Source organism: Apodemus sylvaticus, chromosome 1 (assembly GCF_947179515.1).
Source record: "Apodemus sylvaticus chromosome 1, mApoSyl1.1, whole genome shotgun sequence".
In the NCBI taxonomy this organism is placed as follows: domain Eukaryota; kingdom Metazoa; phylum Chordata; class Mammalia; order Rodentia; family Muridae; genus Apodemus; species Apodemus sylvaticus.
Window position 1 is genome coordinate 169,721,053 of NC_067472.1, and position 25,527 is coordinate 169,746,579.

General features: G+C 52.9%; 2 protein-coding genes across 7 annotated transcripts; one reads left to right on the forward strand and one right to left on the reverse strand.

Moving 5' to 3' along the window:
* Positions 1-3,613: 3,613 nt before the first annotated feature.
* Pih1d1 (PIH1 domain containing 1) lies at positions 3,614-10,167 on the reverse strand. 4 transcript variants are annotated; one of them, XM_052163398.1, is made up of 10 exons: positions 10,063-10,167; positions 7,377-7,470; positions 6,993-7,059; positions 6,152-6,331; positions 5,413-5,474; positions 5,250-5,331; positions 4,565-4,694; positions 4,363-4,438; positions 3,869-4,012; positions 3,614-3,706 (listed from the first exon to the last, which is right to left on the reverse strand). In XM_052163398.1, the coding sequence occupies exons 2-10, from the start codon at positions 7,464-7,466 to the stop codon at positions 3,644-3,646; spliced, it is 894 nt and encodes a 297-aa protein (XP_052019358.1). In that variant the 5' UTR covers positions 7,467-7,470; positions 10,063-10,167; the 3' UTR covers positions 3,614-3,643. The 4 variants fall into 4 exon arrangements, with proteins under 4 accessions (XP_052019358.1, XP_052019339.1, XP_052019367.1 ...); XM_052163379.1 differs by lacking the exon at positions 10,063-10,167 and adding an exon at positions 9,417-9,508; XM_052163407.1 differs by lacking the exon at positions 10,063-10,167 and adding an exon at positions 9,417-9,508 and having other exon boundaries at positions 3,614-3,737.
* Aldh16a1 (aldehyde dehydrogenase 16 family member A1) lies at positions 9,470-23,279 on the forward strand. Of its 3 annotated transcripts, XM_052163363.1 has the most exons (18): positions 9,476-9,565; positions 10,461-10,526; positions 15,145-15,247; positions 16,157-16,283; positions 17,011-17,189; positions 17,262-17,339; positions 17,518-17,699; positions 17,784-17,936; positions 18,269-18,454; positions 18,770-18,865; positions 19,055-19,191; positions 19,299-19,404; positions 19,498-19,628; positions 20,079-20,246; positions 20,399-20,600; positions 21,852-22,037; positions 22,234-22,356; positions 23,012-23,279. In XM_052163363.1, exons 1-18 carry the CDS (start codon positions 9,476-9,478, stop codon positions 23,171-23,173), a joined length of 2,475 nt encoding a protein of 824 aa, XP_052019323.1. In that variant the 3' UTR covers positions 23,174-23,279. The 3 variants fall into 3 exon arrangements, with proteins under 3 accessions (XP_052019328.1, XP_052019326.1, XP_052019323.1); XM_052163366.1 differs by lacking the exon at positions 10,461-10,526 and having other exon boundaries at positions 9,473-9,565; XM_052163368.1 differs by lacking the exons at positions 10,461-10,526; positions 15,145-15,247 and having other exon boundaries at positions 9,470-9,565.
* Positions 23,280-25,527: the final 2,248 nt, after the last annotated feature.

Sequence of the window (25,527 nt, forward strand, 5' to 3'; positions counted from 1 at the left end):
CCGGACTGGTTTTCTCACTTTTCGGATTCCACTTTTCCCCTTGAGTTCTACTTTTTTTATTGGCACCCCATCTTTCTCTCCCTGAGTTTCTGCTCCCTCTCCTTTCATCCTTTTGAACTCTGCTCGCCATTACTGCCCTCGAGCCCCATGGTTTCCTCCTCCCTTCTCAAGAATATGTCAGGTTCCCTAGACTTTTTTGAATCTGGACGCCATCAACTGAGTCCTGTTTCCTCCCTCTGAGTTCTGTCCCTGCCCCACAAATTTGTCCCGGTACTCCTGCATACATGCTGTCTAGGTTCTGTCTCCGCCTTCTGGGGCCTGGCTCCTCCCCTTGAGCCCCAGCGGCGACTTCTACTCCTGCTCCACGATCTGTCCCCACCCACTAAGTCCTCTCTTCACCTGTCAATTCCACTCCCATCCCTGGATGGGGGGTAACCCCAACTCTAAAGAGACCCTGAAGCATGCCAAGCCAACGCTTCTTCCAGTGCACCTCAAGTTCCAAGCCTTAGCAGGGTGTTGCTTTCCCCACCGGCTCTCTCCCCGTGTCAGGCTACAAATGCATTTGGGATTAAATTTTCATGATGCGGCCCAGGAGGGGCCCAGCGAGGGCGATCGAGCGGCGGGCGGGCGGGCGCGGAGGGTCTTGGTTCCGTCTCTGATTGACAAGTGCCGGGGGAGGAGGGCAGCAGGCTGAGCCGTGCAGCGCGCCGCCTGGTGGCCGTGGAGTCCCGGACTGCGTGCGGAGGAGGCGTCCGCGGCTCGCGGCCAGGTGTGAGGGAGGAGCAGATGGTGAGGAGGAGGGAGTGGGAAGGGGGCCCTGCCGCTGCCAAATCCCGGGCCGTCGCCCGCACCATCACCATGGTGACGGAGAAAGGAAGAACGCACCCAGTTTTCAAGCTTTTTCAGAACCTGGAAACTAGACCTTAGGTTGCCCAGGGAGGCACTCAGTCTGGACTACAAGCCCCAGTGGCCTTTGCGCTTGGGAGTTAGTCCAGCGCGCTCCGCTCAACACTCCACGTTTCTATTTGCGGGTTCTAGGAGATAACATTTTAGCTAGGAAGCCTTAGAGTCTGAGGCGTCCTTGCGCCCTCACGTGGACAGGGGTCGCCGGTTTGCTTGTTCGCATCCTGGAGCAGGATAAACAAATCTGGCTGTTGTACAGACTTAGCGTGGAGCTTAACGTCAGCCTCCAGAAAATGTCATTGCAGGCATACCCACCATGTCTGGCTCCTGAACCGGCAGCCTTCTGACTTTACCAACTTCTCTCGGCAGCAATTTTTTTTGGATTGTTTATTTATTTTGGTTTTTTAAGCAGGGTCTTCTCTCCATAGTCCTGGAATTCACTCTGTCCTGGAATTCACTCTGTAGACCAGCTGGCCTTAAGCCCACAGAATCAAATGTCCAGATTAAAGGCATGAGCCACCGTGCCAGGCTTTTGTGCTTAATCTTTAAAAATTATAAGCATTGAGTGGTGGCACAGGCTTTTAATCCCAGCACCTGGGAGGCAGAAGCAGGGGGATCTCTGAATTTGAGGCCAGCCTGTTCTACAAAATGCGTTCCAGGAAAGCCAGAGCTACGCAGAGAAATCTTATCTTGAGAAAAAAAATTACATATATATTTGGGGCTGGAGAGATGGCTCGGTAGTTAAGAGCATTAGTTGTTCTTACAGAGGACACAGGTTCAGTTCCCAGCAGGCCTGATTGCTAACAACAGATTGTTCTTCTGAACTCAGGAGCTGCAGACAGCGCACCAGTGTACATACATGCAGGATACACACACACACACACACACACACACACACAACGAGGGACAGGACCTATCTGACATCGTGTATGTGTGTGTAACCAAACATGGTCAGGCAGGCATGCCGCAGTGCACTTGTGGAGGTTAGAGGGCAACTTTTGGATTCAGTCTTTTCCCAGGCAAGCTCCTGGAACGGACCTCCAGTCAGCCATTGGACCCAGCAGAAGTGGCTTTACCCAGCACGTCTGGACACCAGAGTTAATGTTTTTATCATCATTTGTACTCTCCTTCCCTCTGCAGGGCCAGGGGGCCAGCCTGACCTAGGTCAGAGTCCCAAGCACGTTTGAAATAAGTGTGCCTGAGTCTGAGACACGGTTGTGTCTTTTCTCCGGAGTCAGCTTTTGGCTGGAGAGATGGCTCCGTGGTTAAGAATACTTGTTGCAGCCAGCGGTGGTGGCGCACGCCTGTAATCCCAGTACTTTGGGAGGCAGAGGCATGCGGATTTCTGAGTTCGAGGCCAGCCTGGTCTACAGAGTGAGTTCCAGGACAACCAGGGCTATACAGAGAAACCCTGTCTAGAAAAACCAAAAAACAAACAAACAAAAAGACTACTTGTTGCCCTCACAGAGGTCTCAGGATCAGTTCCCAGCATCCACATGGTAAGTCCAGTTCTGGGATTCAACACCTTGTGACCTCTACAGGCACCAACCACACAAATGGTGCACATACATTGATGCAGGCAAAATATTCATAAATGTAAAATATATAAATCTAAAAAAAAAATCAGGTTTCAACAAGTACAAACAGCACCTGACAATTTATATGTTGTAGTACGGGGGTGTCGGCTGGAGTGCCTTAGCTTGGGGGACTGCTTGTCTAGCACACGTGACATTCTGGGTTTGGTCCCCACCTACACGAACCAGTGTAGTGCAAACTTGAAGTCCCATCACTATAGGGGAGGCAGGGGGATTATAAATGCAAATCCTCGACCCCATGAGAAGTTTCAAATCAGCCTGGGCTACACGAGACCTCTTTTCAAACAAACAGCAGAAGGGGGCACCCTGAGGTGCAGCTCAATGGTATAACAAATGTATGCCTAGCATTTCTTGTTTGGTTTGAATGTTTTGAGACAGGGTTTCTCTGTGTAGCCCTTGCTGTCCTGGAACTCCCTATGTAGACCAGGCTGGCCTCAATCTCAGAGACCCACCTGCCGCTTGAGTCTGGGACTAAAGGTGATGCCACCACTGGCTGTCCAGAATGCACTTGGCATTAGAGACCTGGGCTCCACCCTCAGCACCAGGAAGAAGAATGGTAGGAAGTAGAGCAGGGCGCCCTAAAAGAAGGAACAGGGCATGCTGGGCCAGGGGACGGGGGGCTTGGGGGTCTGCGACCTCAGCCTGGAGGTGCCGGTCATCTGAAGCTGGACACCCAGAATGGAGAGTCGACGAGGGTGGGGAGCGCAGAGACACTGCCCAATCTGACTGGGGGTCAGAGGTCAGACAGCACAAGCCCCGGTCCCACATGAGCACGCACTGCACTGGAGATGGCCTTTTAGCCACTTCCCACGTGACATTCTGGAGAAGGCACTAGAACTACAAGAGGCAAGAGTCGGTGGTGTGGTGGGTCATTATTCTGTGGGACTGCTGGACGCCAGCGAGGGAGAGTCCTGTCAGGAGGGAGGGGCCAGAGCGAGCCTGGACGCCTAGATGTTCTCGCTGGTCAGCTCTGAAGCCCACGGAGACCGGTAAAAGACAGGAGCCAGAATGCTCGGGAGGCCAGGGCCTTGAGCAAGAGACGGAGACTGAGGGGACACTGAGTCAGAGCTGGCATTTCTCCCCCCTTCCCCCCTCCATGCATCATTGTCTGGAGCTGGAGAGAACTGGAAACCTCTTTATTTCACTTAGAGAGGACACCAACATCTTCTCCACATCTGGAAACATGGGTCACGCTGGTCCAGAAGACACTGCCAGGAGGGGCATGGACACCATCAGTTGCTGAGAAAGGAGAGAGAGTGAGGATTCAGGACCCAGCGCTCTCCTCCCCCAAGCCCAGGGCTTCAGAGCCACACCTCCACCTCCTCCCACACCCAGGGCTCCAGGTCCCTACATCCCAGCATTCCGGGCACCTTTCTCCTGTGGTGAAAAGCAGCCCTGCTCGCCTCACTGTTGATCCGCAGGGGGATGCAGGCATCCAGGTGATACAGTTGCTGGGGACCTCCGATCACCAGGCGGCTCTCGCCTATCTCCAGGGCCAGCCCTTGGGCACCATCCTGGTGATGACAAACAGTCAGCCCACATTGGGAAGCATTGGGAAGCTAGGTCCACAAGGTCCTAGCAAGCATGGTTGTGGCTTCAATCCCAGCACCAAAACAATGGGAAAGAAACCAAATAATTCTAAGTCTCAAGGAACTCAAACCCAGGAGAGCAGCGGTTGCAGCTGCTGGGCTGGGTTTCTGGGCCAAGAAAGGGAACTGCATCACTGCCTCAAGAGACAGAACCCAGAGCAGGAGTCCAGGCCCCAGGGTCTTCCTTCAGTCGCAGGATTCTGGCTCCTAGACTTCCTGCCTCAGGCCCAGGGTGTCCACTAGCCCTTCTCCCTGACTGGAGGGCGTGCACTCACAAGTTTAGGAAGGTCAACTTCAGCCAAGAGGAGGTCAGGGGCTTCCAACCACAGGTTCAGGTGAGGCCGTTCTGGGCTGCGGGACAACAAGGGCAGACTGAGTGTGACCCTCTACTCGGCTTGCTCCCTTTCTCCCCCACCCAGCCGAGTCTCAGCCCCAGGACATGAGGCCCGATGTGCCCAGATGTGCCCAACAGCTCACCCGTGCCGGGGCCCCACTGAGTCACTGGCATCCAGGGTCCCCAGCTCCTGGATCCTCGGGCGCTGCTGGGAGCGAATGTTCTGCTGTGAGATGGAGCCCAGGAAAGACCGGTACTTCAACATGCGCCATTCTGAGGGTGCAGAGTCAAACATCACTGAGGTGGACCCTCAGGTGGTGCTCCCCGGTCTAGAGGCTAGACCACCTTCCTGGATACCTTCCAGTCTGACCACAGCAAGCTTGACTCTCAGGGCCCTACCCATCTTAGCTCCACCCTTCCTGGGGAATGGACCAAGAAACACACACACACACACACACACACACACACACACACACACAGCCTGCAGGCTCCTGCCTTGGAACCATCTTGGCTCCACTGTCATTCTTTTTTTTTTTTTTAAAGATTTGTTTATTTATTATTTGTAAGTACACATCAGACACACCAGAAGAGGGCATCCAATTTCTATGCAGATGGTTGTGAGCCACCATGTGGTTGCTGGGATTTGAATTCAGGACCTCCAGAAGAACAATCAGTGCTCTTAACCACTGAGCCATCTCTCCAGCCCCTCCACTCTCATTCTAAGAAGCTTCACCCCTCCTGAAAGCTAGTCAAGGAAACCCCGGACACACTAGATTCGCCTCTCCCAAGGGTAGCACCCAAGCCATCCTGTTTCTTCCTGTTCCTCACCGGGACTTAGTTGTAGGCCATACTTGTCCTCAAGGCCCTCCCTGGCGATGGTGACCACCAGTTCCCTCAAGAAATCACTGTTCTGGTGAGAGAAAGAAGAGATGACAGTGGGGCTGGGGCTGGAAGAAGCACCCTGCCCAGGTCTTCTCCACACCACACCCACCTGCATCCTCAGGTAAAAGTTGCTATTGACAGCGACGTCATAAGCAGTGCAGCCCTGGCCTTCTGTGGAGACAAAGAGGGAATGAGGTCCCCACAACCTCCATGGAATACCCATCAGGAAAGCTTACCCAAGGACAGGAGACTCAGGACACAGGAAGTGAGAGGCGGCATACACTTCCCAGCCACTCGGATGAGGTCCTTCTTGGACTTTCTAGGCTCACACCCAGGCTGTGGAGCAAACCACCAAGGCAGGCCCTGGCCTCCCCAGCAGCTCCAAGGATCCCCCACTCTCCCCACCCACCTCTAGGAAATGCTTGCTTCTACTCTACAGCTCGCCAACTGTCCGCACTTCCAGCCTGTCCTTGTCCTTAGACCATCAACCAGATCCTCCAGACATCCTTGCTATTTTTCTACGTAGCCCAGGCTGCCCTCCAGCTCTCAGCAATTCTCCTGCCTCAGCATCCTAAGAGCTAAGCGAGTGAGAGACCGTGCCCAGCTCACTCGTCATGCCCGCCCGCGACCTTTTCCTGTTTCCCCGAGGAACTCTTCACATCAGACCGTGCTCTTCCACATAACCCTCTCTGAAGCCTTCTTCAGTCTCAGTGCTGAGCCCAGGGCACGCACGCTCCTCAATCGCTCACACTGGATTTGCGTCTGGACCCCTCTGGCTCCCCGGGCTGACAAGCTCCTGAGAAAAACCACACTGGGGGAGCAGACTCGCGTCTCCCGAGGGCACTGACTTGCATCCAGTTCGGCGTGCGGCTCTCCCAGGCTCATGGGGATCCGGAAGCCAGCTTGGTCCTCCTCCAGCATCTGAAGCAGCTCATCCTCAGTCACGTCCACCGGGGGAGGGATGGCGGGAGAGTGGCAGATGTTGATGAAAACCTTTCCTTCCGACGAGTTGGTCTTTATGCAGAAACCTGCAGGAGTGCAGCTGTCTGGGCCGTCTGTCCCTGGGCTGTCAGTTCTCACCCACCGCTCCCTTTCTGAGCCAGGGTCTCTCACTCTATGCTCAGTCCCAGACGTGGGGCTCTTCTGCCTCCCTAGATCACAGGCACCCATTTCTTCCCCCCTTTTAAGTACATGCACCGTGTGTGTGTGTGTGTGTGTGTGTGTGTGTGTGTGTGTGTGCATATTTGCAAGCACGCCTTGGCTGGACTGTGTGATGGTCAGAGGATGGCATCCAGGGGTCAGTTCTCTCGGACGACCAGGCTTAGAGGCAAGCACCTTTACCAGCTAAGTACGGCCTGCTTCCACACGCTGGCTCTGTCAGGTTGAGCTCCGTTCCCTCTCTATCGCTCTCTGCTTCTCTCAGGCGTCCGACTCTTTCTCACTCTGAATTTCCACTTCCTAATCTGCTCTCTGCGGTCCAGTGTTTGTCAGTGATCTTCCCACCTGTCCATTCCCATAGCTACTTCTAGGCCTTTGTACCCAATTATGACCTTCATCCTGTGTCTCCTGCCTCCAGATTCTGCTGGCCCTCTCTCTCAGTGTCTCCCATCCTCCCTGGGACCGTCTACCTTCCCACCTGCCTGCCTACCTACCTAGACACAGACATTCCTATCTACATCTGTTCCTCACCAGGCTTTGGCTGGATCTGTGTGGATTCCGGCCTGGCTGTCTGGGCTTGCTGGAGCTCTTTGGAAGCCTGTGGGGAAAAAGTAAACAAGCATCCAGGAGGAGTCTTTGAAGTCAACCCCCCTCATCTGCGCCTCAAACATGTGCAGACAGCTCAGGATTACATGGGGTATTATACAGTCTATGCCCCCTTTTACTTTTACAAGAACTCCCAAACTCACCCCAACTCCATTTCTTTTAAAACCTAGTAAACCTTGAGCCAAACAACTACAATTCCCAAAGGTCTCCTTGCTGTCATAGGGCATTCTGGGAAGTGAAGCTGTATCTCTGAGTACCTATTAGTAATAGATAAATACCCAGGTTCCCACCAGTCTTGTCAGGCCGCACCTTCAGCAGCAACTCCTGAAACCGCACCGTCTCTTCACCCATAGACTCTGTGTCGCTGAGCTCCTGTGCCAGAAGCGTCGGGTCCGCCATGGCCCTAAGAAAAAATCCTAGGCGTCCAAAACATGAAGAACTCTTCCCAGATAAACAAAGCCAGTCTACTGTACGGTCACAGTGGATTCGTTTTGTTTGTGTGTGTGTTTTCGATATAGGATTTCTCTGTGTAGCCCTTCCTGGCTGTCCTGGAATGTTTTGTAGACCAGTCTGGCTTCGAATCCACAGAGATCTGCCTGCCTATGCCTCCAAAGTGCTGGGATTAAAGGCGTGTACCCTTACCTCCCGGCCAGTTGAGTACACACAATACTCCACCCAGAATCCTAAAATCTGTCCTGAGAATTGTCTACGGTTCCATTATGATGAAGGTTCTGTCCTCAAATCTGTGGGGTCTCTTGGTCAGTCCTTTTTAGCCATACCTAAATGAAAGCCACACTTCCAGCGTCTGTATAACTAGGGAACTGAAGCAGCCACGGTTAACCTCACCTCAGCGTCCTATCATCCAAAGCAGGCACTCACACGGACCACTTGTATTAAAGAGGTGAAGCCACACCCTCTTACCCAACCAATCAAAACGGCCGAGAAGGCCGCGAAATGACATGCTTCCTGAATCAATAAAACCTACATTTCAGCCTTTCCCCAACTGCAGGCTTTACAGTGTAGAAAGGATTGTCACTTTGAAGATTTGAGTATCTCCTGCTCCTGTCTGTCATGTGTTAAGCTCTAGGTCCTATCCCACCCATCACACACAGTCTCAATGCTATTAATCGCCATTTTGAATAAAATGAATATTTTTGCTTATAAAGAAGTTTTGAGGCCGGGTGGTGGTGGTGCACGCCTTTAATCCCAGCACTTGGGAGGCAGAGGCAGGCGGATTTCTGAGTTCGAGGCCAGCCTGGTCTACAGAGTTCCAGGACTGCCAGGGCTACACAGAGAAACCCTGTCTCGGGGGGTTGGGCAGAGAAGTTATGGGGGGGCTGGAGAGAAGGCTCAGGGGTTAAGAGCACTGACTGCTCTTCAAATCCCAGCAACCATATGGTGGCTCACAACCATCTGTAATGAGATCTGACGCCCTCGTCTGGAATGTAAGTACACAGCTACAGTGTACTTACATATAATAAATAAATAGATAAACCTTAAAAAAAAAGTTATGGAGGCGCAGAAGGCTGGAGAGATAGTTAAACAGCTGAGTGATGACTGCTCTTCCAGAGGCCTAGAGTTCTCCCAGCATCCACATTGCGACTAACAATCCCCTGTAACTCCAGTTCTAGGGGCTCAGTGGTGCTCTTTTGGCCTCCTGGGAAACTGCATGCATATAATGCACAGACATACAGGCAGGCAAAAGACTCATGCACATAAAAGTAATCTTTGCTTCTTTTAAGAAAAGAAAAACATTAGAGGGTGGAGAGAAGGCTCAGCAATTAAGAACACAGAGAAGTCTGGGCTTAAGCTCCTAACACACGGTGGCTCACAACTGCCACTGGGCCCACTCCAGCCCCGTGCCTCCATCGCCCTCTTCTGGCTTCCATGGGCACTGCAGACACAGTGCAAAGATACCTCAGGGGAAACAAAGAAAGAAACAAAGGGAATACAAAGAAAGATAAATATTATTTAGCCAGTGGGCTGGCACACGCCTTTAATACCAGCACTCAGGAGGCAGACAGGTGGATCTCTGTGAGTTGAAGCCATCCGGGTCTACATAGTTAGCTCCAGGACCTCCAGAGCTTCACGGTGAGATCTTGTCTCAAGAAAATCAAAACAAAACCAAAAACTATTTTTTTCTAAAGCGTCAAAGTGACGACAGCCGAAGCCCTTCTGCTAAAGCGAGACCCCACCCATTTCTGTTCTCCCTGAAACTACATTTCCCAGCGTCCGCCCACAGGCTGCAACGCGTGGGCCTAAAGAAGGCGGGTCCCGTCCTATAGGTCGCTGCCTGCCCACTGTTGGCCCCGCCCCTTTGATTGGAGTGGGCGGTGCCGCCCTTCGGACCTCCAAGTTCCTCTAGGCAGAACGTCCAGCAGTCCTTCGCGGAAGGCGCTCGGCGAGCGATGGCGGCCACGCGTGCACAGCCCTGTACCCGTGAGATTTTCACGACGCTGGAGTACGGACCGGTGCCGGAGAGCCACGCATGCGCACTGGTGAGGGCTTGCCTAGCGGCGGCCGTCTACTCCCTAAGTCTTCTCTGCCGCGTTGGGCGCGCGGGCTCCCGGCATCCACTGCGGCATTCCCGGAAGCCCCGCCCCCTCGGGGGGCGCGTGATTTCCCCATACGGTTTGGAAGGCTGGCCTGGGAGGCTGGCCTCGGGCGGTGATGGCGGTCCTCGAGGTTCTCGTTTTCGGTCCTGAGCGCCGTTGTAGTGAACCCTTCCGGAACGGGTGGTCACTAAATCCCCATATCTCTCGTGGTTCTCGAGAGACTTCACCTTGCTGGACCGTGGTTCCTTGCGGCCCCTGGCACTTTGGAGGCTCACGGGAACGTTCAGAACCCCAAGTTCCTTCAAAACGTCCAGTCTCAATATCCTCTCGGTGTTCTGTGATCCCCGCCCGTTTGAACGTCGTCTGAGTTCTCTTGATCATCCTGGCCCATTTTGATTCTCCTCCTTACCCCTTCCCCTCCCGCTTCCTCTCCCCCTTACCTCCTCCCAAGTTTAGTGGGTTCCTTTGGGAGATTTTCCTAGTTTCGTATTTCATTTATAGTATTCCTTTAGAGCCGCCTGACCCAGGGCTCCAGAACCCTCTTGCAGTCCCAGTAGAATGTGGTAGAGTTCCTGGGATTTTCTTTCAAACCAAGGGCCAATCAGATTGCCCCAAGTCCCAGAAATTCTTCCCACCATCCAGGCAAGCATTAAGGAGGTTGGAGAGTCCCCGCACTACAGAAGGGCTCCAGCTTTGGTAGGACAGCATGCAACACTTTTTAAACTTTATAAAGTTTAGAGCGTTGATCCCAAAGATTCGAGGAGAAAGATCAGTGACCCTAAATCATCGTGGCCAAAGTAATTAAAGCAAATAATTAAGCGAACTTTTTTTATTTGAGTACACACGGCTACCTCCCCGAGAAGCTTGGATTCCAGAAGTCAGTCCTGGATGCGTGGAAGACAGGGTTTGTATAGCTTGTGGATAGGGGGATTTGCCCAGCAAAATAGTTGGGCTTACAGGAGCAGAACATAAAAATTATGAGGATCCCAGGGTGGTGGTGGCGCACGCCTTTAATCCCAGCACTTGGGAGGCAGAGGCAAGCGGATTTCTGAGTTCAAGGCCAGCCTGGTCTACAGAGTAAGTTCCAGGACAGCCAGGGCTACACAGAGAAACCTGTATGGGAAAACAAAACAAAAAAAGAATTATAATGATCTTCTGAAGCAAAGACACTATTGCAAGGTGTTCATAAAATGATAGCCATGACAACGTTTCAAACAAAGGCAGGGTTGCAAAATGATTATAATATCTTCTAAAAACCGAGGCATGGTTGAAGTTTTCTGGAACAGGCAGTACAGAACCATTTGTAGTTAAGGTTACAGATGGGGCAGAGCCCAATCCTTGAGAAAGAGGTTTAATCATAAACAGTAAAGAGCCTAGTGTGTCTTTACTGTAAGAGGCTTTCAAGCCTAAGATGGAGGCAGAATGGTTCATCAAGAGATATAACCAAGATACTGGTTAAGCGTAGGATCCCGACGGGCGGTGGTGGTGTACATCTTTAATCCTAGCACTTGGGAGGCAGAGGCAGGCAGACTTCTGAGTTCAAGACCAGCCTGGTCTACAGAGTGAGTTCCAGGACAGCCAGGGCTGTTGGGTGTTTCTGCATGGAGAGTCCGGAATAGACTCTGGGCTCTGGTGACAGGATACTGTGAATCCATCATAGTGAGATGGATCCTGGTATGGCTTGGGCTTAATGCCCCTGGACAAACAATTGCAGTGGAGACTCCAACCAGGGAGATGCCAGTTAAAAGGTACTAGGCTATTGGAGTAACTAAACATATAGATGCAGGTGGGAGGATTTGGAGCAGTTCAGAGACCCCAGCTGGAAGACGGTTAGAGGCCTCTAAAATGACACTGATAGGTTGAAAGCTGGGATAGATGGATGGTCAGACTGTGCCAACCTCGTTTAAAGAAAAAACACGATTTTTCTAATCCTCAGAATGGCAGAGAAGGACTGTTTGGTTATTTTAGTGACAGAATACAAGGCTGATGAGGGGAATAATTTTGTCCATAGTACTCACAGCTTAAAGGAGTTAGATATGGTGGACAAACCAGTAATCCCAGCATTTGGAAGGCCAAGGCAGGAGAGTTACAAGTTCCAAATCAGCTAAGCAGTCTCAAAAAATGAACGAGCTGGGCCGTCACCACGCCTTGGATTCTGGTTTATGGCCCCACCCCACCCCGTCCCCTCAGTCAGTTGCCCCCATTACTCCAACAAAGCTCTCAGGTTCGCACTCTGTGGGCAGCTCGGCCAGAAAACATGTTTTCCTTGGCTCGAGCTTTGTTTTTGGAAATGTCATTTATTGTACAATTAATTCCATCTAAACATCCTGGATACTAATTTCTCTTGAAAATAAAATTCCAAAGTTTGGCAACTGTTTGGCTCCAGTTCCCTGACAAAACTCATCTGGAACCAATTGTCTTGGCTACTTTGGGACATTTAAAGCGCTTGGTGTCCAATAGGCGCTCTGCTCCTGCGCCTGTGGCCTGCCAGGACCCCGTGGACATTCTTGTGGGAGTTTGTTCTCTGTCCTTTCCACGCAGTCGATGTTAGGAACTCCCATGTATCCATCACATGGCTTCAACAGCTACACGCAGGCCAGTGTTTGCGGCGCTTTCCCCCTCTCTCTCAAGAGCAGTTTATACAAATGCCAGCTGCTGTGCTACTTTCGCATAAATATTTGAGTCTTTATTTCTGACAGATAAGGGTTCTGTTACATAACGCACACTGTCAGAGCACTAACTGTCCATCACAATGTCTAGTTCCCGGCCATGTGAACATGGGCCCTGTCCTTGGGGACATCACAGTTTGGAACATTTAGGTGACAATTTTTCTTTTCTTTTTAAAGATTCTTATTTTGTTTTGTGTTTTGCATTTTGGGACAGGGTTCCTCTCTGCTATCCTTCCTGACTGGCCTAGAATGCTCCATGTAGACAGTCTGACCTGAACTCACAAGCAACTCACCTGCCTCTGCCTCCCAACACCACACCTAGCCTGTCATTGGGATTATTGTGTCTGTGTGTACGCATGTGCACATGCTTGTGAGAACTCAAGGAGGCCAGCAGAGGGTTTTAGGTCCCTGGAGCTGGAGTTGCAGGTGGCTGCAAGCTGTCTGAAAACCACACACGAGTTGTGTGCAGGAGCCCTCGGCCCTGCGGTCCACTCTTCTGCCCAGGCCTTCTTTCTTTTGAATCGCTCTCTCACTGGGCTGGAGTTGCCCATCGGGCTAGGCTGCTGCTCTTTGAGCCCTAAGGATCCTCCTCCTCCGCCTTTCTAACACTGGGATTACAGATGTGTGTGCCGTGATCCACTTTACTCCCATGGATCCTGGGAACTGAACTCGGGTTCTTATAACTGCAAGGCAAGTGCTTTGTTGACTGAGCTATTTCCCCACCGTGTACCTTTTTCTTTATTTTAAGGGGGAGCCTCCCTATGTAGCCTAGGCTGGGGGGGCCTCCCTATGTAGCCTAGGCTGGGGCCTCCCTATGTAGCCTAGGCTGGGGGGGCCTCCCTATGTAGCCTAGGCTGGGGCCTCCCTATGTAGCCTAGGCTGGGGCCTCCCTATGTAGCCTAGGCTGGAGCCTCCCTATGTAGCCTAGGCTGGGGGCCTCCCTATGTAGCCTAGGCTGGGGGCCTCCCTATGTAGCCTAGGCTGGGGCCTCCCTATGTAGCCTAGGCTGGGGGCCTCCCTATGTAGCCTAGGCTGGGGACCTCCCTATGTAGCCTAGGCTGGGGGGCCTCCCTATGTAGCCTAGGCTGGGGGGCCTCCCTATGTAGCCTAGGCTGGGGGGCCTCCCTATGTAGCCTAGGCTGGGGACCTCCCTATGTAGCCTAGGCTGGGGGGCCTCCCTATGTAGCCTAGGCTGGGGGGCCTCCCTATGTAGCCTAGGCTGGGGGGCCTCCCTATGTAGCCTAGGCTGGGGGGCCTCCCTATCTAGCCTAGGCTGGGGGCCTCCCTATGTAGCCTAGGCTGGGGACCTCCCTATGTAGCCTAGGCTGGGGCCTCCCTATCTAGCCTAGGCTGGAGCCTCCCTATGTAGCCTAGGCTGGGGACCTCCCTATGTAGCCTAGGCTGGGGCCTCCCTATGTAGCCTAGGCTGGGGACCTCCCTATGTAGCCTAGGCTGGGGACCTCCCTATGTAGCCTAGGCTGGGGCCTCCCTATCTAGCCTAGGCTGGAGCCTCCCTATGTAGCCTAGGCTGGGGGCCTCCCTATGTAGCCTAGGCTGGGGGCCTCCCTATGTAGCCTAGGCTGGGGGCCTCCCTATGTAGCCTAGGCTGGGGCCTCCCTATCTAGCCTAGGCTGGAGCCTCCCTATGTAGCCTAGGCTAGCCTTTAGATCATAGTGATCCCCTGCTTCTCCTTCTCAAGTGTTGTTGGAGTTGTAGACACATGGTACACACTGAGGCCATTTTGCTTTAAGAAAGAAAGAAAAATAAATAAATAAAGAATAACAAACCCAGTTGTCAGGGTAAGGGAAGGAAAGGGGAAGGCAGATGTTGGACTTACGAACAGCAGAAGCTGTGAGGAGGGAGAGGCAGCAGCACGGAGCAGCGCGGAGAGGAAGCTGCGGTCGGGCTCCCGCGGCTAAGTGGCTCTGCCGGCTGTTTATGTATATTGACTCCTTCCCTTCTCCCTAGGCACCAGGATGGTTTACCAGCGGCAGAGAGTTATAAACCCCTGGCTCAGCCTGGCAGTAGGGGCACACGCCTTAATCCCAATACTCCTGAGGCAGAGGCAGGAGGCCAGCCTGGTCTGTAGAGCTAGTTCCAGAACAGCCAGAGATACACAGAGAAACCCTATCTTCAAAAACAAAAATAATAATATTAGTGTTAATAATAATAAATAAAGCAGTAGAGCTCTTGCCTAACATGCCCAAGGCCCAGGGTTCCATTCCAAGCACCAAATAAAAATAAAAACACCACTGACAAATTGTCTTTCCATGAAAGCAAAGCTAACTTAAAGTCATCACTCTGTGGATGAAAGTGGTGTGTGTGTGTGTGTGTGTGTGTGTGTGTGTGTGTGTGTAGTTTCACATTTAAGCCAGGCATACTAGTCACACACTAGTCACACAGTGATGCAAGAGATCTGGAGATCATTCCTGACACCTCAGTAAGTTTAAACCAGCCTGGGCTATTATTACATTTGATCCTGTCTCAAAAAGAGAAAAACAGGAAAAATAGAGTCCAAGATCTTGCCATTATAGCCCAGGCTGGCCTGAGTACTGGGCTGTATATAGGCTATACATATATACATATATAGGCTGTAGCAACAGTACTAGCTCATGTAATGAGTTTCAGATAATGTTTTAGCCATAGTTTTAAAAACAAAAAAAGCAGGGGCTGGAAGTATAATTTGATAGTATAGGGCCCTGAGTTCAAACTCCAGCCCAAAACAAAAACAAAAGGCAGACAGGAGAAGGATGAGCTGAGGGCAGGGGTACAGACATCCCCTCAAGAACAGCAAGGGACTGAGCTGTCCCAGCTGCCTCACAGGCTCTTCTCCAAACTCCTTTCTTCCTCCAGGCCTGGCTGGACACCCACAACCGCCTCTTGGGCCACTATGTCAATGGAATGTGGCTGAAGCCAGAACACAGGAGTCCAGTGCCTTGCCAGGATCCCATCACAGGTTTTTGAAAAGTCCAGTCATTCAGGGGGAACAAAGACCTCTCTTAGAGTGGCAGCCATGCCATCCCAGATATCTGAGCTCAAGCCACTGGTGGTGGCGGGGACAGGAGTTCTCGTTTCTCCTGAGGACAGAGGACATTCTCAATAATTATAGTTCCTAGTGTCCCCAAAAGGCTTTTGAAGACCCTCTCTATTAAATTCTCTTCCTCGAGCCTAGTATAATGGCTCATACCTCTAATCTTAGCAATCCAGAGGCTGAAACAGACAAGTCATGAGTTTGAAACCATCCTGAAATACAGAGTGAATTCCAGGCCAGCCTTGGCTTCATAGCGAGACACTTAAAAAGAGAAGAAGAAAGGAGCCAAAGAGAGGGCTCAGTGCTTTGGAAGTGTGTTCTGTTCCTCCAGAAGACCCCGCCTCCTTCAGTTCCTAGCACCCATGTCAGAACCAAGCTGCTCAAAACCCCTGTAACTTCAGGTCCAGATGATCTGACATCTTCTGACTCCTGTGGGCCCTGCATGCATATGATATACATACATACACACAGGCCAAATACTTGTTACTAATTCCAAATAAATAAAAGTTTAAAATCCCAGCCAAGCATTGGTGTACTTCCCTTTAATCTTAGCACTCAGGAGGCAGAGACAGACATATCTCTGAGTTCGAGCCCAGCCTGGGCTACAGAAAGAGTTCCAAGACAGCCAGGGATATACAGGGAAACCCTGTATCAACAAAACAAACAAACAAAAAGTTTAAAAATCGGAGTAAGAAAGGAAAGAAGGAAAAGAAGGTAGACTCCTGCCTGCAGAGCTTGGTCAGAGCAGTGGCTATAACTAGAGGAAGGCCTGAGACACGCGGGGAACTTCCGACACAGGCTTCTCCCGGGCTGAAACCCCACTTGCCTCTGCAGGAGACAACCTGGCCAGCTGCCTGCGAGCAGAGGCTGAGGACATTGCAGCGGCTGTAGAGGCTGCAAGGAAAGCATTCGAGACCTGGAGTCAACTCCCCGGAGCTGCTCGCGGCCAACACCTCAGCCGGTGAGGAAGCCCAGGCCAGGGCCACACAGGAAGGAATGGCCCTTTTCCCTCAGGATTCGCAGGAGGCCGTGGAAACAGTGCTTCCATATTCTCAGGTCCTTGTGAATTAATAGTTCATGTTTCCCACACGCATGTGGCATTTCAGCGGCCAGGACAGCCATTGTTTCTCACCGTTCAGTGGGACTAGAACCAGAACATCATGAGAGGCCTGTTTCTCAGCCCTTATTAGAATCTGAGCTCCCTGCTTCCCGGCACACTATGGGGATGACTATAAAGATCCCATTTCCCATAATGCAACTGAATCAGAAGCTAAGATTCAAGTTCCCAGTTGTCTTTGGGACTGGCTGGTAATCGGCGGCCAGGACCATTCTACAGCACCCACACACGGTTTTCACACTCTCCTAGACTCCATTTCCTTTTTGTTGTTGTTGTTTTTGCTTTTTTGTTTTTTGTTTTGTTTTTTCGAGACAGGGTTTCTCTGTGTAGCCCTGGCTGTCCAGGAACTCACTCTGTAGACCAGGCTGGCCTTGAACTCAGAAATCCCCCTGCCTCTGCCTCCCAAGTGGTGAGATTACAGGCGTGTGCCACCACTGCCCAGCTAGACTCCATTTCCTATACTGCTTTGGTACCTGCTATCCTGAGAAACTGTGGATGTGCCCCTACAGTCTTGTGGGGATGACAGTCACGGTTGCTCTGAGCACGGACCAACTCCTTGTATTCTCCAAAGCCTAGCCAAGGTCATTCAGAAGCACCAGCAGCTGCTGTGGACCCTGGAGTCCCTGGTCACTGGACGGGCTGTCCGAGAAGTTCGAGATGGGGATGTGCCACTGGCCCAGCAACTGCTCCAGTACCATGCGCTCCAGGCGCATGCCCAGGATAACGCGTCGGCAGACTGGGAGCCCATGGGTGAGAACCTGTGCCCAGAGCCCTCCTGACCCAGCGAAGCACCGGGCGTCCCTCATTATGGATGCTTTGCAGGAGTCATTGGCCTCATCGTGCCGACCTCTTTCTCTTTCTTGGACATGATGTGGAGGGTCTGCCCTGCCCTGGCTATGGGTAGGTAAAGGCTGTGGTTCCCACACACACTGTCTTCTCTCAGGATGGTTGGGGTCCAAGGAGGAGGGCTGGCACCTGCACCCCTGGTGTGCAAGAGGAGGGTAGGAGTCTGGACTCGGATCTGAAGAAGGAGAGCTGGAGCCTAGCCTTCAGGGTCCCCTGGTTGTTCCCTTCCCAGGCTGCACTGTGGTGGCCCTCGTGCCCCCAGCCTTCCCAGCACCTCTCCTCCTGGCTCAGCTGGTGGGGGAGCTCGGCTCTTTCCCAGGGATCCTCAATGTGCTATGTGGCCCTGCCTCGCTGGGGCCCGTCCTGGCCTCCCAACCTGGAGTCCAGAAGGTGGCTTTCTGTGGAGCTGTGGAGGTATCTTCAGGGCTGGGCATGGGGTGGGCACGGCTAAGAGCCAGGAGGCTCTTGCCGTAACTGAAACCCGGGGGCTTCCCCCAGGAAGGGCGTGTTCTGCGACGGACCCTAGCAGGCAGGGGACCCGAGCTGGGCCTGGCCCTGGGCACGGAGTCACTGCTGCTGCTGCTGGACTCAGCAGATGTGGACTCGGCCGTGGAGGGTGTTGTAGATGCCGTCTGGTCAGACCGCAGCCAGGTGAGATCTGTGTACGCATGGCTGGGGCCACTGGAGCTCTCCAAATACCTGGGGTGTTCATTCCCAACTTGTTTTTACTTCCTGTTCTTTGGGCTTTTTTATTATTTGAGGCAGGCTGGCTTCCAACTCACTATGTAGTCCCGGCTAGCCTTGAACTCCCAATCCTCCTGGGGTTACAGGTATATGCCACTATTCTGGGCAAGTCACTAAGTTTCTGCAGTGCACCTTTGCCTGCTGCTGGGCCTCAGGGACAGAGGCCCACCCCTGTGTGGGAGCCTGTTCTCCCTACAGTGCCCCTGGCTTTGCCCCCTTTTGATGCCTTTTTCTAACAGGGGGGGCTCAGGCTGTTCGTCCAGGAGTCTGTATGGGATGAAGCTATGAGGCGACTCCAGGCCAGGATGGCGCAGATACGGAGCGGGCGAGGACTGGACGGGGCTGTGGACATGGGGGCGCGAGGAGCCACTGCCCGAGATCTGGCCCAGAGCTTTGTGGATGAGGCCCAAAGCCAGGGGGGACAGGTGAGCCTTAGACCTTGACCAGCCAATTCCTGTGTCAGAGTAAGAAGGTCCCAGACCCTGAGAGAAGGCTAAAGCCTAGACTCCTGAGTTTGGGCAGGAGGCTCGGTCTGGCCTTCAGTGGCTACGGGAGGGGTGAGGGATCTGGATGCCCAGGTTGAGGGAGGAGCCTGGGGCCTGGACCACTGGGTCTGAAGGAGGAGGGCTGGGACCCAGACACCTAGATCTAGGACGGAGAGGAAGCCTGGATGCTCATGAGGAGGGCTGAGCCGTAGCCCAGGTCTAGAGCGGACAGGCGTCTGTTTCTCTTCCGCCCAGGTCTTCCGAGCTGGGGCTGTGCCCTGCAGTGGCCCATTCTTCTCTCCAGCCTTGGTTTCTGGCTTGCCTCCAGCAGCCCCGTGTGCCCAGGTCGAGGTGAGGCCCCCGAGGCTGCCGTCCTCCTGCCCTGCCCTTCCATCCTCAGAGACTTGTGGGCAACAGCCCTGAGCCTTAGAATGTTTAAGTGACCCTGTGACCTAGAGCTGGGACTGCTGTGACTTCCTCAAATGGGTAAAGGATTGACAGAGAGTTTCCTCTCCAGCTGACGCCTGTCACCCCTTCTAGGTGCCGTGGCCCGTGGTGGTGGCTTTTCCTTTCCGCACAGTCAAGGAGGCTCTAGCCCTGGCCAATGGGACGCCCCGGGGAGGCAGCGCCAGTGTGTGGAGTGAGAGGCTAGGGCAGGCCCTGGAGCTGGGCTATGGGTCAGTTGGTTACTCCCCCGCCTATGCCCTGGCTCCCTCCGGTGTCCCCCTCCCCCCTTCACCCGGCTTTCCATCTCTCCCTTCCCTGGTGTCTACGTCCCTCATAGGCTCCAGGCGGGCACAGTGTGGATCAATGCTCACGGCCTCCGAGACCCTGCGGTGCCTACAGGTGGCTGCAAGGAGAATGGGTCTTCCTGGCATGGAGGCCCAGATGTGAGTGCCCATCTGCCTCTGTAGCTCCACACTGAGTGCTTCTGGGTCACCTCGAGGCCCTCTGGCCTCCTGCTGACCACGCACCTCTCCCAGGGCCTGTATGAGTACCTGCAGCCCTTGGGGACACCTTCCCGGGAGTCCTTCCTTAGTGAGAGTCTCAACTACGACACATTTGGCCTTGCTGCGTCCCCCAGCCTGCCGTTGGGGCCACAGACAGGGCTTAGGTGAGCTGTTGAGGCCTGGAAGCCCGAGGGTGGGAGGGTGGGGCTGGAGAAGGTGCTTACAGCCAGTCTTGGGGTCTCCAGTTCTTAGTGTAGCTTTCTGGGTCCTAACCCCAAGTGTAAAGAGAGTCTCAGTTCTACTTAATGGTTTGAGTTTTTCCAGAAGCAAGAATTCAAGGAGTATCCAGATGCTCAAAGGAATAGGAATTTAGAGGGCCCAAGAGGCTTACTACAGTAAGAGTTTTGGATAACCCCAGAAACTCATGGGTGGGAATTCAGAATCCTCCTGCGGCTCACGGAAGCAGGTGTTTGAATCCTCCTAGAAGCTCATGAGAATAGAAATTTGAGTCCAGAAGGTTCCTGGAAACTGAGTATACTGGTTGTGATCCAACCAGTATAGGCCTGCCAGTGGCCCTCATGGAGTTACGAGGCTCCTCCCACCCCCCTCTGCAGCCCAGCACCTCCCTATGGGTTGTTTGTCGGGGGCCGTTTCCAGTCTCCTGGGACCCAGAGCTCCAGGCCCATCCAGGATTCTGCGGGCAAAGTCTCCAGCTATGTGGCTGAGGGTGGAGCCAAGGATATCCGAGGTGCGGTAGAGGCTGCTCATCAGGCTGCCCCTGGGTAAGAGTCAGACGGGAGCCCAGAGGTAAGGGAGCTGGGACGGGAGTAAACGTGGGACTGGAGCCCGAGGTTAAGGCCGTGGATGATAGAGGTGGCCATCTGGGACTAGCTAAGGCCAGGCTATACCCCTAACTTGCATTGTCTGTCCACAGCTGGGGAGCCCAGTCTCCAAGGGCCCGAGCAGGCCTGCTGTGGGCCCTGGCGGCTGCTCTGGAACGTAAGAAATCAATGCTGGCCTCACAACTAGAGAGGCACGGAGCAGTGCCTGCGGTTGCCAAGACCGAAGTAGAACTGAGTGTGAGGCGGCTCCAGAAATGGGGCACCCAGGTTCAGGACCAAGGCCAGACACTACAGGTGCGACAGATCTAAGTGGGTGGACAGGGCAGTCAGCCAGCCAAGGGTCAGAGCTCAGGCTCAGGGAACCAGGCATGAGTCCAGGCTTAGCTCTAGAAATTCTAGAAAATACAATTAAGTTGTGATGAGAGGAGAGAGAGATCAGTGCTTGGCTGAGAACCCGTGGCTCAGAGGACAGGAGGAGGGTTACAGTGCTTCAGGAAAGCAGGCTGCTCATGGCTGCACACGTAGTAGGAACTTCTCAGATTATGCCATTTAAAATCTATTCAATGTAGGCTTGACTGTATTCAAGAAGGCTTTGTAAACACCATGGGCATGGGGGTGCAGGCCTATGAAAAATCACAAGTCAAAGGCTAGCCTTGGCCACAGTGAAATCCTGTGTCAAAGAAACAAAGGCATTGCTGAGCATAGGGGCTCATGCCTTTGATCCCAGCAGTATGGAGCTGCCCTTGCAGAGGATGGGTTAAATCTCAGCATCCGGGTCAGAGGCCTATGCCCTCAGCATGGCCAGCTTCAGGGGGTCTCATGCGCCCTTCTGCCACTCACAAGTGCACACAACTATGCCCCCACTCACCAGCAACTAAAAATTAAATCAGGCTTCTAGTCCCAGTACTTGAGAGGCAGAGAAGCATCTCTGTGGATCTCTGTGAATCCGAGGCTAGCCTGGTCTACAGAATGACTCCCAGGATAGCCAGGACAACTGCCCAGAGTCTTCAAAACCCAAAACTCAATCAGTCAATCAAGCTGGGCATTGGTGGCATCTGTGTTTAATCCCTGCACTCAGGAGGCAGAGCCAAGCAGATCTCTTGAGTATAATAAGGGCAGCCTGGGCTACATGGCCTGGGCTACATAGGGAGCCCCTGTGTCAAAACAAACCAGACACAAATAAGTGTTGGAATATGGTTCAGTGGTCAAGCACTCGCCTCTCCTAGCATGGTTGGAGTCCTCTGCAGTACCTCAGAACACACTGATGGTACAGGCCCGAAGTCTCAGCTACTCCATAGGCTGAGGCAGAAGCATGATAGATTCAAGGCCCAGAGGCCCAGAGAGGTTAAGTAACTCAGGCTGATCCACAAAGCTAGTGAGTGGCCCTCGGGCTCAGGAGGTGTAGGCCCTGAGCCAGGGTCCCCTGGTCACACTGCATTGGGGCTACTCTGGAGCTAGGAGCATGTCAGATGTGGGAGAATGGGGCGGGCAATGGAGAGGCCTCAGGACACTTGTCCTTGATGTGTCTGCCCTCTGTCCCTGTAGGTAACAGGACTGAGAGGCCCTGTGCTCCGACTTCGAGAGCCACTGGGAGTGCTGGCCGTGGTGTGCCCAGACGAGTGGCCCCTGCTGGCTTTTGTGTCACTACTGGCCCCTGCACTGGCCCATGGCAACGCCGTGGTCTTCGTACCCAGTGGGGCATGTCCTCTGCTGGCCTTGGAGGTCTGTCAGGTAAAATCACCTGCTTCCCCTCCTGCCTGCTGCCCCTGGGTCTTCAGGAGATCAGCTGGTCTCCCTCCTCCTGGGTAGCTATGATAACAAGTCTTAGCATCCCATCTAAGTCCTAGTCCTTGTGTGAGCCCCACAGCCACTGCCAGATGCGCACTCCTCAGCCTGCCCCCGCTGATGTCCTACTCTCTCATCCTAGGACATAGCTACTATGTTTCCTGCTGGCCTGGTGAGTGTCCTGACAGGTGATCGGGACCACCTGACGCGCTGTCTGGCCTTACATCAGGACGTCCAGGCCCTGTGGTACTTCGGCTCTGCCCAGGTACTTCAGAGTACTTAACCTTCAGCAGCAGACTTGTGTGCTAGGAGCATGGCCTCATCCCCTATGACCTCTGTTGCTAACAGGAAGAAATGCCTTGGCAGCAGCTGCTGAGTCCGACCTGGTACAAGCTCAATCACAAAGACAGAGGGTCTTCTATTGGGGGTGGGAGGAGGCAGTCTTTCCAGACAGGGTTTCTCTGTGTAGCCCTGGCTGTTCTAGAACTCACTATGTAAACCAGGCTGGTCTTGAACTCACAGAGATTTGCCTGCCTCTGCCTCCCAAATACTGGTATTAAAGGTCTGCACCATTGCTGCTCAAAGACAGTCTTCGTAACAAGGGCCTAAAGCCTCCCTTGCTCAAAGACATCATGGGTTTCGGAAGACCTTTTGCTAAGGAATGCACCCTAGCAACACTGCAAGGCGCTACCCTCCCTCCTTAAGCACCGTGCTGCATGGGAAGTCCCCATTGGCAAGAGCCTTGAACTGGGGAAGACAAGGAAGGTCCGCTTCCTCTGCATCTAAAAGGAATGTTGACCAGGATCTAAATGGCCAGCCTTGTCAGGTCTTTAGGTCTTTTACAGGTGTTCGTTGCTAAGGAAGCAGCTGCTTGGCAACCAAACCACTGGCGGTACTAATCATTTCTCTCTCCATCCCAGGGCTCCCAGTTTGTGGAATGGGCCTCTGCAGGAAACCTCAAGTCTGTGTGGGTAAACAGGGGCTTCCCAAGGGCCTGGGATGTGGAGGTCCAGGGGGCAGGACAGGAGCTGAGTCTCCGTGCGGCACGAACAAAGGCCCTGTGGCTGCCAATGGGGGACTGACACCGAAGCCACCCACTCCAGCCTTCATGCTCAGGAGCGCCAAGTGCTTGGAACTTTTCTCTCAGATTTCCCATGGCTTCTAATAAACTGCGTGTCTTTGACTGTGCATTTGAGGATGTGGGACAGCGGCTTCTTCATGTGTGGCCTAGCAGGCAGCCCTGGGAGAACACTGTGTTTATGGGACGCATAAAGGGAACTGGCCCCATCCAGCACTCTTGGGTCAGGAGGCGGTAGAGGGAAGTCCCTGGAAGGCTCTGTCCCCTTTATACTTGATTCCAGCCTTGATTCCTTCCTGTAAGGCTGCATCCTGGCACAGCCCTAATATGCCAGGGGCCACCACTGCTGGGCCAGGTGCTGAGGGCACAGCTTCAAGGCAGGCCTGGCTTCCTGGTGCCGAAACTCACCAGCTCCTTACCATCGCGTCAGATCTCCATGGATTCAGCCTTTAGTTTGGGTTTTAGGTTTATGGTTTTGCTTTTTTAACCCCCTTCTTTGGTCTGTTTGAGCAAGGTCTTAGGGCATAGCTAATCTACACATCTATTCCACATGAATCTGCTTCAACCAGAATGCTGGGTTACTGTCATATACCTCCAGGCCTGACTGACTGCTGGCTTTGGAATAGAAACGTTCGGATTGTTTTGTTTTGTTGATGTATTTATTTATTTTATGATTGTGAGTACACTGTAGCTGTCTTCAGACATAGCAGAAGAGGGAAGATGGCTGTGAGCCACCATGTGGTTGCTGGGAATTGAACTCAGGCCCTCTGGAAGAGCAGCCAGTGCTCTTAACCATTGAGCTATCTTTCCAGTCCCTCATTTGTTTAGTTGGGTTTTTGTTTGTTTGTTTGTTTGTTTTTGGGGGGAACAAGATTTCTCTGTGTAGCCTTGGCTGTCCTGGAACTCACTCTATAGACTCACCACTGTCCAGCTTAAAATAAACAAGTACCATAGAACAACACAGTGAGATCCTGCTTTAAAAACAAAAACAAGCTGGGCAGTGGTGGCACACACCTGTAATCCCAGCACTCTGGGAGGCAGAGGCAGGCGGATTTCTGAGTTCAAGGCCAGCCTGGTCTACAGAGTGAGTTCCAGGACAGCCAGAGCTACACAGAGAAACCCTGTCTCGAAAAACCAAAAAAAACCAAAGCAAAACCAAGCTGAGCAGCGGTGGCCAGGGCGCACGCCTTTAAGCCTAGCACTCAGAGGCAGAGGCAGGCAGATCTCTGAGTTTGAAGCCAGCCTGGTCTATAGAGCAAGTTCTAGGACAGCCAGGTACACGGAGAAGCCCTGTCTCAAAAAAAAAAAAAAAGTTTCATGGGAGTTTTATTTATGTTTTTTGCTTTTTTGTTTGTTTGTTTTGGATTTTTTGGTGTGTATGTATGTGGGCATGAACAAAAGTCAAGAGAACAACTTTCGGGATCAGTTCTCTCCTTCACCATGTTGGGTCATGGGATCAACTTGGGTGTTTATGCTTGGTGGTCAGAACCTATTTTATCAGCTGAGCCATCTCACCCCTGATCTGGAATTCTTGTGATCCACCTGGGATTAGACATGTAATTAGACACGGCCACCCTGTGCTCTTCCTTAATCTTCTCTGCCAAGTCTGTTTTACCATGCGAGGTCACAAAACAAAACAGAGTGTCTGCTCACCCAGGCTGAACATGAAGGCCGCAGGCAAGATAAGTCAGAGAAGGGCTGTCAGAATGGCCTAGACGTTTGCAGTAACCAGCTCTGCCAGAGGCTTGACTCACTGCATACTGTCAAGGCCCTCTCTCCTTCCCCTTCCCCCCTCCCCCTCCTCCCTCCCTCCTTCCCCCTCCTCCCTCCCTCCTTCCCCCTCCCTCTCCCTGTTCTGCTCATTAATGTCGCCCAGGGAACTGGGCTGATGGAGGCTGTCTTAGTCCATTTTCTTATGTTATGGTTTGGTGTTCTGTTTGTTGGGGGTTGGTTTCTTTGCTTGGTTTGGTTTCCAGAACCACAGTTTGTGTGTCTGTGTGTGTGTGTGTCCCTGGTTGGTCTAGAACTTCCTATGGCTATGGCGACAGAGATGACCTTGCATTCCTGATCCTCTCACTGGGATAACAGGCTTGAACCATCAGGATCAATTTATCCTTCTGAGCTGTAACTGATTATCACAGACTGTCACTTGCCAAGAATAAAGGTTCCAGCACATGGCTGTTAAAGCTGGGAGGGCCCATCTGCTTGGCACTTGTGAGGCCTTCTTGGCATGATAATGGCATGACAGCTTTTTAGAGACAACAGAGCCTCTCCCCAGTGCCCCTGATTATGTGCTGGTGTGTGTGTTAGCATCACGGCTGCTGTGATGAATGACGCACCATGATCAGAAGCAACTGG

Bases quoted from the DNA above. Each gene is read 5' to 3' on its own strand.
- Aldh16a1 (XM_052163363.1), top strand. From the start codon at position 9,476: ATGGCGGCCACGCGTGCACAGCCCTGTACCCGTGAGATTTTCACGACG. The intron at 18,455-18,769 runs GTGAGCCTTAGA...TCTTCCGCCCAG, and splicing joins CCCAAAGCCAGGGGGGACAG to GTCTTCCGAGCTGGGGCTGT. The intron at 19,405-19,497 runs GTGAGTGCCCAT...CACCTCTCCCAG, and splicing joins CCTGGCATGGAGGCCCAGAT to GGCCTGTATGAGTACCTGCA.
- Pih1d1 (XM_052163398.1), bottom strand. From the start codon at position 7,466: ATGGCGGACCCGACGCTTCTGGCACAGGAGCTCAGCGACACAGAGTCT. The intron at 6,332-6,992 runs GTGAGGAACAGA...GCACTCCTGCAG, and splicing joins ACAGATCCAGCCAAAGCCTG to GTTTCTGCATAAAGACCAAC. The intron at 5,332-5,412 runs GTGGGTGTGGTG...TTCTCTCACCAG, and splicing joins ACTTTTACCTGAGGATGCAG to AACAGTGATTTCTTGAGGGA.